The sequence below is a fragment of the Sorex araneus genome, chromosome 6 (assembly GCF_027595985.1).
Source record: "Sorex araneus isolate mSorAra2 chromosome 6, mSorAra2.pri, whole genome shotgun sequence".
Classification (NCBI taxonomy): Eukaryota; Metazoa; Chordata; class Mammalia; order Eulipotyphla; family Soricidae; genus Sorex; species Sorex araneus.
The window spans coordinates 103,239,897-103,257,075 of record NC_073307.1 but is presented as its reverse complement, the minus strand read 5'-3'; the positions used below and the strand labels follow the sequence as shown (position 1 = coordinate 103,257,075).

General features: G+C 42.6%; 1 protein-coding gene across 3 annotated transcripts in view; it reads right to left on the bottom strand.

The window, feature by feature from the left end:
• Positions 1 to 17,179, bottom strand: part of STIM1 (stromal interaction molecule 1) — a 196,064-nt gene that overhangs the window by 55,405 nt on the left and 123,480 nt on the right. For all 3 annotated transcript variants that reach the window (XM_004618219.2, XM_004618220.3, XM_055141676.1), the window contains exon 3: positions 2,608 to 2,722. In XM_004618219.2, coding sequence (XP_004618276.1) covers positions 2,608 to 2,722 — 115 coding nt within the window. The remainder of the gene's footprint in view (positions 1 to 2,607; positions 2,723 to 17,179) is intronic.

The window sequence follows — 17,179 nt, the reverse complement described above, 5'->3', positions numbered from 1 at the left end:
AAATCTGAAAGCACCATCAGGCTGCTGATGCACTCACCCAACAGGTACAGGTTGGCCTGCCGGTGGCACCATACCCCCAGTATTGCCATTTTGACGATATTAATCCTTCTGATCCTTGAGCAGTTTATTTGTCTCCATTTCCTCGTGTTCTCTTTTATTTTCTGAAATACGTCTTGTAGGTTTTTTTGTACAGGTCCTTCACTCTTTTAATTAAGCTGATTCCAAGGTACTTGATTTTCTGAGGCACAGTTGTGAATGGGATTGGTTTTTTAGTATCTCTTTCTTCTCTTTCATTATTTGTATATGGGAAAGCTATGGACTTTTGCAGGCCCTCATTTCTTCCTCAGAATAAAAAAAAACTAAAATTAAATACAATTGATTATTTTCTTTGACGTTCCAGTATAATCATAAAGATCATTCCCCCTTTGGTCTCTCCATCGTAGTATGAACTCTAATACAGAGAAAGCTTTTTTAAATGAGGTCAAGAGGCTAGAAAGCAGTTCCTTCCAGGGGTTGGACAGATAGTACAGTGGGTAAAATGCTTACCTCGCACGGAACCAACCCAGGTTCAATCCCAGTATCCCCCGAGCACTGCCAGGAGTGATCCCTAAGTGCAGAGCCAGGAGTAACCCCTAAGCATAGCTGGGTGTGGCCCAAAAAATTAGGGAAAAAAGTGTTCCTACCCATGTGCAATCAGCAAACCAACATGACTTGCATATCTAGCAAAAAGTGAGAGTGCTTCCCTGCCCCAGAAGGAAGAAGGACATATTTCTATTCGGTAACCCTTCTATAGGAGATAAGGGTTGCTGGCCCTGAAACTGGGGGACACATAGATGTGTCACTAGAAGACTGAATTTTTGCTTATTGTTGCTTATTTATCCACACTTGCTGACCGTTGCTTCTAAATTAACTTATTTTGTTGGTGGAATACAGGGGAAAGGTGCAAGGGAGTGTACTGCTGAACTGTTTAATTATTAAACCAAAGCCCCTACAAGGAAAACAGCTTCTGAAGATTTTCAGAAAGCTATCAATATAGCTACTTTATACATTTTCTAAATTAATAAAACAGAGTTATGGTCCATCAGCCCAGAACCAGGATTAGAAATGTTGGTCTTATGTGCCTAATCTACACTATAGTATCTCTGCCAGATCTAATATTCAAGGAAATATGTTTTTGGTTTGGGGGCCATACCCAGCAGTGTTCAGGGCTTACTCCTGGCAGTGCTCAGGGGACTGTATGGGTACTGTGGGTCAGGGCTGGGCCGGCTATGTGAGAGGTGAGCACGGCAATAGTACCCATTGTACTACAGCAGTATGGTATGGTAATTCTGTACTGGTCCCAGAATTCAAACAGAAATAAAAACAGCCTCATTCCAATAGAAATAGGTCTCCACCATAACAGTCAGCATACTAATATTTTCAACCAAGATAGTTTGAAAAAGCATCAGTACAAGTCTAAGCCCTCCTTTCATTCTAGTGAACAGTAACTTCATAAATTGAGGTAAAACCAGAAACATGGGCAGTCATTTATGTAATAAACCCTTCTTACATTAAGGCCTATCCTAAGAGATGCTGGGAAGAGATTACCTTCATACTTGCTAGTATCAATGGCAGTTCTAGTCACACATACAAATGGGAAGGAAACAAAAGCCCTTTTCCCTTCCAGGTAAGTCTCACACAATTAGGCGTGTCCAGTAGTTAAGAACTGTGAAGCAAACCGAACAAAGGGAAAAAAATTAGTCTTGGCTTAGTGTTTTTATACATGAAAACCATTTAAAGTTTTTGTGTGATCAGTTCAACACGAGTCAGCAGAGTGAAATGACTGCTGAAGGCACTAGCCTAATCAGAGTGAAGTTCTCTGATTAGGCTGCTCAGTTCTGTGCTGATGCAACCACGTACAGGAATCTGCAGCCAATTCTAGGACTCATGGGCTGAGACAGATATTACCAAGTGTTCACAAGAAGACCATAAAGCTGAAGAGGAGGCTAAGAAACATGTTTTCTCCAAAGAACTAAGGCTATTTACCTGTAAAAGAGGAATTGGGGAGACTGACTTAATAGGTAAGCAAACTCCTAGTCTCCAGAGATGTAACAGAAGTTCGATGACGGTGTGTGTTGGCAAAAAAGGTGTAGAGATAGAATGCAATCTCTAAGAATTCTAGTGCAGAGGGCCAGGAGTCAGTGCAGTGGTTAGAGTGTATATCTGGCATGTGCCTGACCTGGGTCCAATTACAGGCACATGTTCGCCCGAGAACTGCCAGGTGCAGCCCTCGAAACCTCTCAGTGCTTCCAGGTGTGGCCCTGGAGACCTTCAGCACTTTCCAGGGTGCCACTGCAGTGCACAAGCTGCACTGCATCTCTGGGCCCTCGAGCCAAACCAACAGCCCAGTGGCTGAGAAGTGTCAATGGGGACCCTGGACTTCCTGTGAACCTCCATTGGGAGCATCTTCTCCCATTCGGAGTCTATACTCAGTCTTATCCGAAGACTGTGTGTAAAGTCATTTCAATAATCTTCCCTTTCCTAAGCATCTCAGACCAAACTGCTGCCTATACCTTCTCTTCTCTAAACCTGACAGCAATTCAGGGTGATGACCAGGCTGCCTATTACCTTCTGAGGACTTCCATGCCTTCCACAGGTCCTCCACGCTGATGAGCTTATCCTCACCATGAAAGGTGCTGTGTTTCACTGTTGGGTCGTGGTAGTTGAGGTCCTCTCTTAGGAACTGCAAGAGAAAAGCACACATGTCACAGAAGATACCTGGGTGCCCACCCACCAAGATCTCCCTGCAGGTCATCAACACAGGGTTTCACATCCTTCTGGAACCCTTCTATGTGCATATGCCTTAGTGACCAACTAAACTGCCTCCCTTGCCCTGTTTCTTTTTTTTTTATTACATTACTTGGAAAATGAATATGAATAAAAAAATTCCTTCCTCATAGTATTTTATTGTGGAGAGATAATAAATGACAGTAAACAAGAGGGAAGTCTTACTGGAGACATCAGACTAAACAAAATTCCAAGAACTTCTACAATATCTTTCTCATATAATCTTTACAATCATAATCATTTTACAAATAAGACATAGATATTCTCAGAGTTGACGCAATTTTCTTGAAGTCATCTTAAGATTAGAGAGGGTAAATTTTATTTGCTGTGATAGTTTATATACATCCCACAATTCTTTCCACAAAAGGTGAATTTCCTTCCCCTTGAATATAGCCTAATGTTAGTGACTCATTTTCCAACAAAGAAAATGTGGCGCCAGTGAAGGCTGTTAGAAAAGCAGTATGTCTGGTAGTGGGTGTGGTATGGCAAGATATTTTTGAAGAGTCAAGAAATTTTACGTAGTCATAAAACCATATAAAACACATAAACCAATATTTCATCAATAAGTAAAAAATAATTTTCTTTTCTAGAGAAAAGATAAGGCCACACGAATTCCATCTGGTTCTTCTATTCTTGAGGACAAAAGTCTTGATGAAGTAATATGTATGAAATAAATGTATTTACCCTAAAGGTCCTGTGCTGAAGAGACCATATGGAAAGACTTTAAGAGATAGAGCCCCAAGTGTTCATATTTTCCAGTCCAGGAGTCAATACAAAAGATGGAGGCTTCAAGTGATTACAATCCCCAACCTTCAAGTCACCTCACCTGATGCAAGAGGACAGATGATTTGTCCCTGCTAAGCCAAGCCCAGATAGCAGATAAATAACAAAATTAATAGCTGTTTTAAGGCCCTAAATTTTGGAGAAGTGTGCTATGCAACATTAAATAACTGAAAGATTTGCTGTTCAAAGATACAGTTGAAAAGTAATGAACTTAAAAAAAAAAAGTAATGAACTTAGTATTCAACCCCAAATAGCTAGCTTTATAGCCTTAATTTTTGCCCTGTGCCCCATAAACTGACTTTTCTGGAATGGATTCTTTTCATAATATACTTTTACAATAAAGAAAATATAGCAAAGAAATTTTTAACATTATGAAATTGGTGTGGGCCATCCTTCTGCACATTCTCCCCCCAAAAAAAACCTTTTAGAAATTTAGCTGGTAATTTACTTCACAGATACTCAGATTGATTCTTGCCCTCGCTAGCATATACAGGCCTGAACACTGACAACTGCTTTACATAGAACTCTCCCCCCACCATGAGAGAAAGATGCAATCTGATCATCACCTCACAAGAGCACACCTTCTGGTAAAATGTAGATCTATAACATGTAAGATTTTCAAGAAATACCTCTTTATCCCAAGATCCAGGAAAGAGTTTGGGTAATGTCAGTAAGTGCTACTGATTAAAGGAATAGGTGGTGGACAGCTTCCCTAGACTCATAATGAATAGGTAATTTTCTCCCATTGGTTTTGCATGCATTGAGCACCGCATGTGCACGTATGTATATATGTGTGTTTATATGTGCTAGGGAATCAACCAGGCCTCCCTCATGCACACCATGTGCTCCATCTCTTTAGGCTCTCTTCATAATCCTCAATATTGATTCTTAATGACTCAGAAGACAATTTTGCAAAGAGTTCACTTGTACACTCTCAACCTAGACAGAGTGTATACTGCTGAGCACAAGGAACTTGGCAACACCCATAACTCTAACACAGCACTGTCTAACACGACTTACTACAGTGATAGAAATGTTTCTATCTGTCCTGTCCAAACAGTCACAACTAGACACATAGAGCACTCATAAGATGGCAAGTATGACTTTAAGAAATCTTCTCTTGGGCTGGAAAGAGTACAGTAGGTAGGGCACTTGCCTTACACACAACCAACCCAGGTTTGATCCCTGACATCCCACATGGTCCCCCAAACACCACCAGGAGTGATTCCTGAGTGCAGAGCCAGAAGTAACCCCTGAACAACACCATGACTGGCCCAAAAAGAGAAAGAAAGAAAGAAAGAAAGAAAGAAAGAAAGAAAGAAAGAAAGAAAGAAAGAAAGAAAGAAAGAAAGAAAGAAAGAAAGAAAGAAAGAAGAAAGAAAGAAAGGAAGAAAGAAAGAAAGAAAGAAAGAAGAGAAAGAAAGAAAGAAAGAGAGAGAAAGAAAGAGAGAGAGAAAGAAAGAAAGAAAGAAAGAAAGAAAGAAAGAAAGAAAGAAAGAAAGAAAGAAAGAAAGAAAGGAAAGAGAGAAAGGAAGAAAGAAAGAAAGAAGAAAAAGAAAGAAAGAAAGAAAGAAAGAAAGAAAGAAAGAAAGAAAGAAAGAAAGAAAGAAAGAAAGAAAGAAAGAAAGAAGGGAGGGGGAGGGAGGGAGGAAGGGAGGGAGGGAAGGAGGGAGGGAGGGAGGGAAAGAAAAAGAGAAAGAAAAAGAAAGAGAGAGAGAAGCATTAAAAAAATAATTTAGACTTAAATGGCTTTATACAGCTCAGGTGTGTGGCTGGAGTGTAGTTCTAATCCACCCAACTCCCTGAGGTTCCAGTACTACTCCATAGGCTGGACTGGAGCAGGAAGGGAAGGCCCTCGGGTAGGTGCAGAGCTCAAAGCAGCATTCACATGCATGTTTAACTTTCTGTGTCCTCTGAGCCATAGCTAAATTCAGGTCCCAATGCCACCTGTCATCAAGGTTCTCCAGCTCCTCTAATCTCTTGTTTACAGTTAAGAAATCTACTTTGAGTCCTAGCTGGAGGTGGGGGACGGCTGATACATAGGTGCCACTGCCTATGAGGCTCAGGCCAGCAGTGCAGACCCACTGGTCATGTTCAGGGGACACCACAGCTACACTCAACAGGGCAGGGTGGGCGGCCGTACCAACAATCCAGTCCAGAGACTCTCATCATACTCTAGGCCTGTGCTCTGCCACTTGAGCCTTATGCCCAGTCCCTAAGGAAATCTACTTGAAGTTTTCTTTTTAATTTTCTTCCCATTGCCCCCTTCCCTGGACTGGAGAAATAGCACAGCGAGTAGGGCATTTGCCTTGCACGCAACCGACCTGGGTTCAATTCCTCAGTGGGTTCGATTCCTCTCTCCCTCTTGGAAAGCCAGACAACCTACCAAAAGCATCGTGCCCACACTGCAGAGCCTGGCAAGCCACCCTTGGCGTATTCGATATGCCAAAAACAGTAACAAGTCTCAAAATGAAGACGTTACTGGTGCCCACTCGAGCAAATCAATGAACAACGGGATGACAGTGCAACAGTACAGTGCAGTGCTTCCTTCCCACCCCTTTGCTATTGTGATGAGGAGGGTCACACATACTGGGCTGTGGTATTTACTGGGTGGGGTTGGGGGAGTTGCACACTTAGCTGCAGTTCCTTTCCATTTAGTTTCAGTGCTCATCAGGATTGCACACACTCTCTGGGTGCAGGGGATTTGGATCACAACTATCATCTCTAGTGCCAGGGATCAAAATGGAGTAGACTGCATGCAAGGCAAAACCCTTACCCCTGCACTCCCTCCCGCCCAGGGTAGCACACTCCAGTACGGAGCACACGCACAGTTAGTCACATGGCACTGGAGGTTGTACCTTTTTTTGTTGTCATGAGGGGATCACAAATGGCAGTGCTGCAGGGATGAGAACAGCACTTGGCATGTGAGCAGTGCCAGGAGCCACGTGTCTGCACGGCAAGCACTCCACCACTCGACCCATCACCGGGCACTGTGAAAATCTACTTTTCAGTAAAGATTAAGTAGGTGACTGGTGAAGAGTTTAGAGCGAGAAGATTTTGACAATTTTCAGAAAGTAAACTTAGATATTTTTAGATTTTTAAATAATCAGCTTTTTAGGCCATTTGACATTCAATTTAATTATGTTATAAATTGTAAATCTTCCCCCAAGTTTATATCTAGTTATTCCAACTCATTCATCAAACTGTCTTTCATTACTTTTTATAAAATGCTGTTTAATAATAAAGCCCTTGCAGGGGCCGTAGTAGTAGAACAGAGGGGAAAGGCACTTGTCTTGAACCTATCTGATCCAGATTTGATCCTGGGAGCCCCATGAAGTCCCCTGAGCCTGCCAGGAGTGACTCCCTGAATGAAGATCCAGGAGTAAGCCCTGAGCACTACTAAGTGTGGCCCCAAAATAAACAAAAAATAATAATCATAAAGGTCTTATGGGGCCAGAAGATAGAGTAGTTAGACTGAATCAAGTTTCCATCTCTGGCGCCATCTGACCCCCTAAGCATCACTGCCCTGGGCCCTGGAGTCCTCAGCACATAGGACCTATGAAGCACAGCGTCATCGGGCACTTGAATCAAACCACTCACTTAGCTGGCTCCGAATTGCCAGTGGGGCCCCAGGCCTCCTGAGCACTGCTTGGAATACTACCAACCCCACAAAAATGTCCTTCCGTGTCTGCTTAAAAAATGGCATATCTCTACACTTCCATCATTTGCACTGAACCATATTTCTGCTTTTACGCTAGCATGGACTATTTTATTGTATTTTTTTTCATTTCACAGTTTTAGAAAAACATCTAATGTCTGAGCATCTTCTTCTCATGACTCTTCTACTTCAGAACAGTTTCAGTCAGTCTTAGGTCCTGTTTTTCAAAATTAATCTAAAGATAATTTTGATTATTTTTATTTGCGGCCTCATTGTTCTCACTAGGAACAGACATGATGAGACCACAAGATCTTCAAACACCAGATATGGGAACACCTTAGGGAAGACACGATTCTAAAAGTTGGGGGTCAGAGAGATAGTAGAGCAATTAAGGCGCTTGCCAGGAGTAACCTGAGCATAGTCAGGTATGGCCCCAAAACAAACAAAAAGAAGTCTAAAATGAACAGTCTGGGAAAGAAATTGATTCATGCACTTGCTCAACAAATACATGATTCCTATTAATCAGGCCCAGTTCCTGACACTAAAGATGGAGTAAGTAGTAAAGAAAACAGATCCAGGTCCTTGTCCTCATCGAGCTAACACCCCATTTGGATAAGAGAAGCAATAATTTATATAAAGCCAGGAGAAGGTAAAGCCAAAAGAAGTAATGTCTGTGGTTTGTCATTTTAATTGAAGGATTCACTGAAGGTCTCATTAAGCTCTTAGATGACTGTGTGGCACCACAGAGATAGTACAAGGTTTAAGGCACTTGCCTGGCATGAAGCTGACCTGGATGTGACCCCTGGCACCATAGTTGGCCCCTTGAGGACCTCCAGGAGTGAGGCCCCAGAGCAGGGAGTCAGGAGTAAGCCCTGAGAACCAGTGTAGCTAAAGAAATAAATGAGGTGATGGAAGCAACAGAAACCCAGTCCATAAAGGCCTCATTTGAGATGACTCTAACATTATTTGGGCAGTGTGGAATTTGGCATACGATGCATTACCAGGTAATGCTTGAAGGTTATTCCTGTTCTGTGTTCAGAACTGACCCCTAGCAGCCCAGGGGACCATACACGGTGCCAGGGATTCAAGCCAGGGTTGGCCACATGAAAGAAAAGCGCTTTACATCCTGCCCCATCCCTCTTACCCCAAGGACTTGGTCTTTTAATCTGAGGTGTAAACTGTCAGAGGAATTTGAATAGAGATGGAACAGGATGACATTTTCATCTGGTTGCTTTGGGGGAAGGGAGCTACACCCAGGGGGCCAGTCAGGGTGCTGGGGGTTGAACCCAGGTTAGCTGCGTACTAGGCAAACACCGACCTGCTGTATTATGGCTCTGGCCCCTGCTTTTGACTGGGTAAGTGGAACCTTCTGTCAGAGGTTACATGGTTTTGGTAGGGGAGCTAGATATATAAGACTTAGAAGAGTATGAACAGGACTATGGAATTCAAAAGAGTCACTTTTGATCACAGAGCTTTTCTTCTTTTTCTTCTTTTTTTTTTTTCCCTTTGCTCAGGGCACCATATGGGATGCCCGGGAGTGAACCAGGTCGGCCAGGCAAGGCAAACACCCTACCCGCTCTACTATTGCTCCGGCCCTGCTCTTTTTCCTTTCATATTCTCATGGCAGCTCCCTTCCAGGAATAATCGCAAGCAACATACTTTAAAACATGCCAAGTATTTTTATGTAAACCAGAAACCACAAACTCCTCTCTGCCTCTCTGAAGGACAAGGCTATCCTAACAGGGTGGTGGGGGCTGAGACCTGAGAGTGATGGGAGCGCGCCACTCGCACAGGCTCTTTGGAGGGGCCAGCTGCTGCCTGCTCTGGCTGACTCCTGCCAGGAGCTTGCCTATGGGGCAGGGGCAGAGTGGGGGTACTTGAGAGCCTCACGAACTTTCTCAACACCTATTCTTTGGGGAAGCACCTCTGAACTTCCCCAAATTATAACATACATGCTCAGATAAAATCTTTCATTTGGATTATTGATATTCTTTCCTAATCTAAGTAAAATGAAAACAAGCATTGTTATGAATGCTTATGAATGTTATGAAATGTTACATTTTAAATTAACTCATAAATTAACACTGTACATAAGAAGAAAGTGCTTAGGATTGGAGAGGTAATACATCAGCTTTGGCATTTGCCTTGCATGAGACTGACTCAGGTTTGATCCCCCGAACGCTATATGGTACCCCTAGCCCTGTCACGAGTGATCCCTGAACGCAGAGTAAGGAGCACAGCTGGGCATGACCCCAAAGCCACAACCAAAATAAAAATAAAAGAAAATGTTTGCTCCCCAGGGAGATGGCTCAAGTCAAGTTGTAGTGCTCAAGTCTCTCCAAACTAAAATTCTAAAGTCATTCCTGAAGCTCAGTGTTCCTAGATCTTTAGATTTGGGCCAAAGAGAAGGTGTGCATGTGTGCATGTGTGCGTGTGTGTGTGTGTGTGTGTGCGCGCGTTTGTGTGTGTGTTCCGGGGTCAAACTGGGGGTACACATACAGAGCTCACAGAGTTAAAATATACACAGAGCATAGAAAGCATGTACTCCAATCATGCTCTGTATATACATATATATATATACAGAGCCTGTGATCCAACCACTGAGCTACATAGCAAACAGCCCATAGATTATAAAAAAAAAAATTCCAGTGTGTCCCTGAGGAGTTAGAGGAATTATCTCAGTGGCTAAGAGATGCCCGCTGTGTAGGCATGAGGCTATGAGTCAGCCCCCAGTACCACTGTGTGTGCAAAGTGCCATCCTGGCAGCTCTGCTGTTGGCCACTGGCAGCTTTGAGTCTTGGTCCCTGGTACTGCAAGTGTTTTGCAGCTGTACTATGTGCAAAAACTACAACTCATGGGGTATCACCCTTGTAATGCACATGTGTGAGCATGTGGACATGGTTGTCAACCCTGGTGGACATTACAACTAGAATGTGCTTGAGCACCACAGCTAAAGGAGTAAGACCTTAGTAAGTACTACAGCCAAGTATGTGAGTACCACAAGCAAGCCAGCCCTGATAAAGCACCACAGTGTATGAGCATGAGTGCAATCTCTGGTCTCTGCAACAACAGCAGCAACAGCAAAAAGAAAGGGGTAAAGAAATTTAGAAGAGAAATAAAAGAGAAAATATAAAATAAAAAATATTTCTTTAAGAGGGTAGAGAGATAGTACAGTGGATGAGATGCTTGCCTTATCCATGGCTGACCCTGATTGGATCCCTGGTACTCTAAATAGTTCCCTGAGACTTGCCAGGAGTGATACTTGAGTACAGAGCCAGGAATAAGCCCTGAGCACCACTGGGTGTGCCCCCCCCCAAAATAAAAGGGAGTAGGGGATGAAGAATACAAGAATGACATACTGGACTGGAGTACTGAACTCCAATACCCAATATACCATGATAGGATTTCTCACAGTATTCTGAACACTGCCCCACATCCAGAAAATAGCAACGGTCCGGTTTCAGGCAAAGTTTAAAAGCAATAAAAAAGCAAAAACAAAACAGGCTTTTGGCTCCCCTATCAAGGATTTGCTATTTTGCTATTTGCTATTTTGGACTCAGAACAAGCAGCTCTCCTCTCAGGAAGGTCTGAGGAAGCGCCCTAAAAGTCTTGCCTTACTGTGGGGCATGCAGCACAGTCTAGAGCGACAGCTCAGTGGCACTCGGAAAAGCCAAGGGACCAGCTGTCACTTGGTATTTTTAGCTCTATGAGCTCAGAAAAGTGATCTTCCTGGTGATGGTTCAGAGCATGCAACCCCATCCGAAGTGTGAAGCTCTACCGAAGGGGTGTGGGTGAAAGCAGTGAAGAGGAACGGCTTCTCTCTCTCTCGAATTCCCACATAGGCAACACAGCCAGAAACATCAGGATGAGGAATTCATCAGTGTCAAGCCCACAGGGGAGCTGTGTATCTTTGGGATCTAGGCAAATTTCCTGTTCTTCCTTAGAACCACGAACTCCTCCGTCCCCCTTCCTGTTCCCCACTCCTCTCTCAAGTGTCTCCCCAACCAAATCACATCAGTCTGTTCCCTCTTCTCCCCACACACCATATTTAGAACCCACAAAACACATGGCCTGTATCTGAGAAGCTTCCCAACTGTTCACCTCTTGAACATCTAGAAGAGACCTACACTTGAGCTACATCAGCTCTGAATGCCTCGATGCAGAGTGCAGGGGACGCAGCGGCCAGTCGGCGTGACCAGCAGCTGCTGCTCACGGCCAGTCCTCTCTATTGCTCTATCCCCTCAGTGCTCAAGAGAGTCACTCCCAGCTCACCTCTGCACCTTCTGTACTCCTGCCATCCATCTACTATACCAGTAACTAGAATAATCTATCTGTAAGAGTATAAATCTAACTGCATCACTACAGCATCTACTCCCTGGCTTCCTATTACCTGTGAAAAAAAACTCTTAGCTTTTTGACCTCATAGTCAAAGCTTTTTATTTGACTCGCTGACTTTTCACAGACAAAATTCTTGCCCACAGACTTAATTTCTAATCAGTTTTCTAGACTCTGTGTCCCTACGTATCACACAACTCAACTCCAGATCAGTGGCAAGAAAAACTATGGTCAAGGATCAGCAACCATCTTACTGCTTGTTTTCATAAATAAAATTTTATTGAAACAGTCTCACTCATTTATATACTGTCTGGAGCTATTTTTGTGCTCAAAGGCACAGCTAAGTTCTTTTTGCTTTGGGGTTTTATTTTTAACAGACAATTATTTGTGACAGAGATTATATAGCTAGCAAAGCCAAAAATAATGACTATCTGGCCCTTTATTGAAAAAGTTTGTCAACATCTGCTCTAGATACATCAAGTGACTTCATGCTCCCTGAGTAAACCAAGTTATTTATGCCTCTAAGGCTTTATATAAGATGCCCCCTTTAAAATGTCTTCTCCCTCTTTATCTGCTAAAGAAAAATTAAGGTGCCACAGTGAAGTTTTCCAGACCTCACTCAGGCAAGTTAATTGCCCTATCCTATTTATTCTCTAAGTTCTCAGGATATGTATCTATGACAGTACCTATTTCATTATACTAAATTACCTTTTAATTACTTCCCTCTTACTCCCCCTGTGCAAATCAAATATAGAAACTGTATTTTTATTTGCCATTTATCTCTTTACCCAGCATCTTGCAGATTCTTTGAAAGATCTAAATGAATCATTAATTTAGTTCTGTAAACCCACGTCCAATCATAGGACCTGGAACAGAGCAGGGCATGTGGTTATTAAATAAATGAACAGCTCTCACTGAGTTTGCCCTACAACACCCAGGAGAGTTCTCAGTTTACTAGCTAGTCGTTGCATATTATGTCAACTACACAAAAGAAAGAAGAAGGTTCCTAAATTGTCAATCTAAAACAAAGATATTTGGCTAGGAGTCAGAGTGCTACATAGCTTGAATTCAATGTAGCATGATGATATAGGTCAGGATTACAGAGTTATACTGCCAAAGTGTGAAGCCTGGTTCTAACCCCTTACTGTCAATGCAGCATGCACTTAATTTGTAAAATGAGGTAAAAGCAGTACAAAACTTTTTAATATCCTCACACTGATGATATTATAAATGAGTTAATTAACATACAGAGCTTAGAATAGTGTGTGGCACAAACTCCTCCTAAATATATTAATATATTAAAAGAAGGGTATAAAAAATAAGTTTATGGTGAAGACATGGGTGTTGGGATATTGTATGACTGAAACTCAATCATGAACAATTTTATAATTCTTTATCTCATAGTATTCAATAAAATATTTCAATGAAGTTTATACTTAACTGCAGTCTAGTATTATAGAGATGCTTCTATAATCTGTTGGATTATACAGATAAATGCTTCATTTATCTATTGGATGTGGGGTTAGAGAGGAGCCATAGAAGAGACAGAAAATAAGTTATTTCTTAAATGCTTGCTATATAAAGCCAAGAGATCAGCAGCAGAAATAATATGACACACTGTAATGTATCTAGTTATCTCTAAGGCCATTTCTATTCTATTCTATTCTATTCTATTCTATTCTATTCTATTCTATTCTATTCTATTCTATCGTTCTTTGAAAGCTTTGATCCTAAATAGTCCTAAATAAAAATTTCACTAAGGCAAGTATTTTTTTTTAATTTTATTTTAGCTTTTTCAAATCGAATCACCATGAATTACAAAGTTACAAAGATATTTGTGATTGAGCTTCAGTGTATATTGTTCCAACAGCAATCCCTTCACCAGTGCCTACTACCCTCCCCCAGTGTCCCCACTTTCCCTCCCACCCCCAAGCCTGCCTCTGCAGTAGGCACTTTTCGCTTCCCCTTTGTCCTAGTGTTCCCTTCCCTGACTTATCCCGCTCACTCCTGCCCTGGTGCCAAGCTTCCTGCTGAAGAGAGGCGAGATTCTTACAGGCCAATTCCTATCTCCCTTCTTTGCCACATCAAATGCCACACTCTCCCTCCATGTGATAGAACACATTACTTGAAACTCCCTGATAATGTCAGATTTTTCACAAAGTTTAGGGTTTGTTGTTGTTGTTATTGTTTTATGTATTTGTGCAGTGCTAGGGATCAAATCCAGGGTCTCACAAATACAAAGCAAGTGCTTTACTGCTGAGCTACATCCCTGGCCCCAATCTTTTATTTTTACATACAATATTCCCTCACCTAAAACACTTCCGGTTACACCAAGTCATCACTTCAGACCCATATTACATGTCAGCAATACTGTCACTGTCACTGTCATTGTCATCCCGTTGCTCATTGATTTGCTCGAGCGGGCACCAGTAACATCTCCATTGTGAGCCTTGTTATTACTGTTTCTGGCATATCGAATATGCCACAGGTAGCTTTGCCAGGCTCTGCCGTGAAGGTGCGATACTCTCGGTAGCTTGCCGGGCTCTCCAAGAGGGGCGGAGGAATCAAACCAGGATCGGCCGCATGCAAGGCGAATACCCTACCCGCTGCACTATCTCTCCAGCCCTGTACATGACTAAAACTATCATAGGTTTCCTCCTCTACTACCTTATTACAGCATTTGCTTCTCCTACTATAGACTCCTCCTCTATTTATGTGGCTGTTTCCACCAACTTCTCCCAAAAATTAATTTTCGTCTTTCCACTTATTACTATACATTTCTAGCACCCAGATATGTAGGCACAGAGAATCAAGTCCAAGGTCAATGATGAAGAGCTTAGTCCTTGTCACAGAATCATTCTTGATGTCCCTCAGACTATGATAAAAGCAGTGACAAAGGTCAAACCCTAGAGGTAGCAACGATGGTTGCAACTGGCTAGGTACTTTGCCAAAATGACAAAGACGGGAACTCTGACATCTCCGTTTTATGAACTATTAAGACCAAAGTATTCAAGGTAGCCAAAGACTGCTGGCTGGGGAATCTTTGTTTAAGAAAGGAGGATAGAAATAGATCATTCATTTTAAGATATTCCCAGAGAGAAAGGATTAACTTTTTAATTGGGGTCAATACTGACACATTTACATAGGATAAATACACAGCACTGGACAGAATGCATTATGGGTAAGGAGGTCTAGAAAAACTAATGAGTTAGAGAGAACATCTGACTTGATAAGTGAGACGCTCCATAGAACTGCATTCCAACAAAACTGGTGAAATTCTTCCCAGCCCTGGCATTATAATTAAACCCAGGGCCTTGCACATAGGAGGCATAAAATTACTAATTATAGCAACCATCTTAACTCTTAGAACAAGATGAAAAGAGCAATGGGGTGGATGATGGTGGCACAAGTGAGTGTATTTAGTGCCACTGAATGAACAGTACACTTAAAAATGGTTAAGACAGGGACCAGGGCGGTACACAGTGGGCAGGGGCACACTCGTGCACCTGGATTTGAGTCCAACCCAAGCACCACGTGACAATCACTCCCAACTCACACTGCCAGGGAGACCCAAAAACTAAAAGACAAAAACAAAAAGAAACAGTGACATAGACCCCTAAGGATGTCACACGAATTCCTCCACTTGGCATATCCTCTCCTCTGTATTCAAGATACATCCTACTCATCTCCAACAATTCATCTAGGTATCACTTCAGTGCAGTCTTTCCAGATAACATCCTGAGATGGGTTCATTCTCCTACGCTGCCAAAGCTACAGCTTGGTGCTAATCACAACACCTCCATGCATCAGGATGTCTTTCTGCCTTGCTAATATATGAGTGAGTACTTTACTGATAGGAAATCTACCGTCTTCATTATTCTCTGCATGTCAAATAATATCGAGCATCCAGCACAGGGAAGATAGTAAATAGATTTTTTTTTTTTTGCTTTTTTGGGTCACACCCAGCGATGCACAGGGGTCACTCCTGGCTCGTGCACTCAGGAATTACTCCTGGCGGTGCTCGGGGGACCATATGGGATGCTGGGATTCGAACCCGGGTCGGCCTCGTGCAAGGCAAACGCCCTACCCGCTGTGCTATCACTCCAGCCCCATAGTAAATAGATTTGGAGAAAGAAGGTTGGTGTTTTTTTTTTCTTTTTGGGTCACACCTGGCATTGCACAGGGGTTACTCCTGGCTCATGCACTCAGGAATTACTCCTGGTGGTGCTTGGGGAGCCATATGGGATGCTGGGAATCAAACCCAGGTCGGCTGCGTATAAGGCAAACGCTCGACCCACTGTGCTATTGCTCCAGCCCCAAAAAGATTTTTTTTTTAAGAGAGGAAAACCAAGAACAAATAAGCAGCAAGTCACTGATCCTCAAGTAAATCAGAAATTGCATTGGAAACTAATTCTAACACCATGAAGTGTACACTGAATATAACGTACATGCAGACACAGACATGCACAGAGACTTTCACATATGTACATACAGACAAATTCACATGCACCAGAAAGAACTGAAGGAAAGCATGGCCTTGAGAGCCAGCTACCAATTCCTCCTTAGTCAGAAAAAAGTCAGTAGCTTAATACCAAAACCAGGGCTTTTCTTCCTCATTGGTTTAACACTTCTGACTGCCAGGAAAATTCTGTAGGGTCCAGATCCTGCTAAACTACTGGCATCTGTGAGTTTCTGATTCTTCTTTAACTGTTCTGCAACCTAATATTTTGCTGCTGTCCTTCTCCCTGATCTCATCTCTGCTTTCCAGCTTTCTCTCAGCTCCCCTCTCTTTGACTCTGTGTTCCCATTATCCCTCCCTTCCTTTTTCTTTTCTTTTTTTTTCAATTGTTTTTTATTTGGGGTCACTTCCAGCTGTGCTCAAGGAACCATGAGGTACCAGGATCAAATCCAGGCTTCCTGCACGCAAAGCATGTGTTCTGGTCCATTGACCTATATCTCCCAGCCCCTCCTTCTGCTTCCTGTCATATATACAGACGCATTTCATACAGAATGAGACATACAGAGAAGACATTTAGGGAGATGTGTGAAAGGAACATACAGGTATATCGACACATATGCAGAAAAACTTATCAAGTATCACTAATCCCTGTCATTAGCAGGACCGACACCCCAAACAGACAACACAGACTCACCAACAAAAAGGGGAGGAAGGAAAACAACAGTCTGCAAACGAATTTCCCTGTCTGTTAAAGCAAATCACCGTCTGGGTTTTCCTGGAAACATGAGTGGGACCATCTGGGGAGCCGCTGCCTTCTCCTGTATCTGGCTAAGGCACTGGGACAGATTGCAAACTATGCCTACTCCTTCTGATGTGTAGCCCAGCTTGTCTAGTAAGGGGTACCCTTCCCCGAGTGCTGGCTGGCAATGTGTCTTCTGCTGGAACAAAGATGATAGATTACCTTATGCTTATTCCTCAAGAAACTCTCACCATCTTCGTGCTCAACAGCAGGGCCCTTAAACTGTACTATTGTTACTGCCAGTTTAGATATCTGCCTCTCTCAGTAACCTGCAGGCTTTCAATGACAAAGAGCATCTAATTTTCATCTTTGCTTTAGA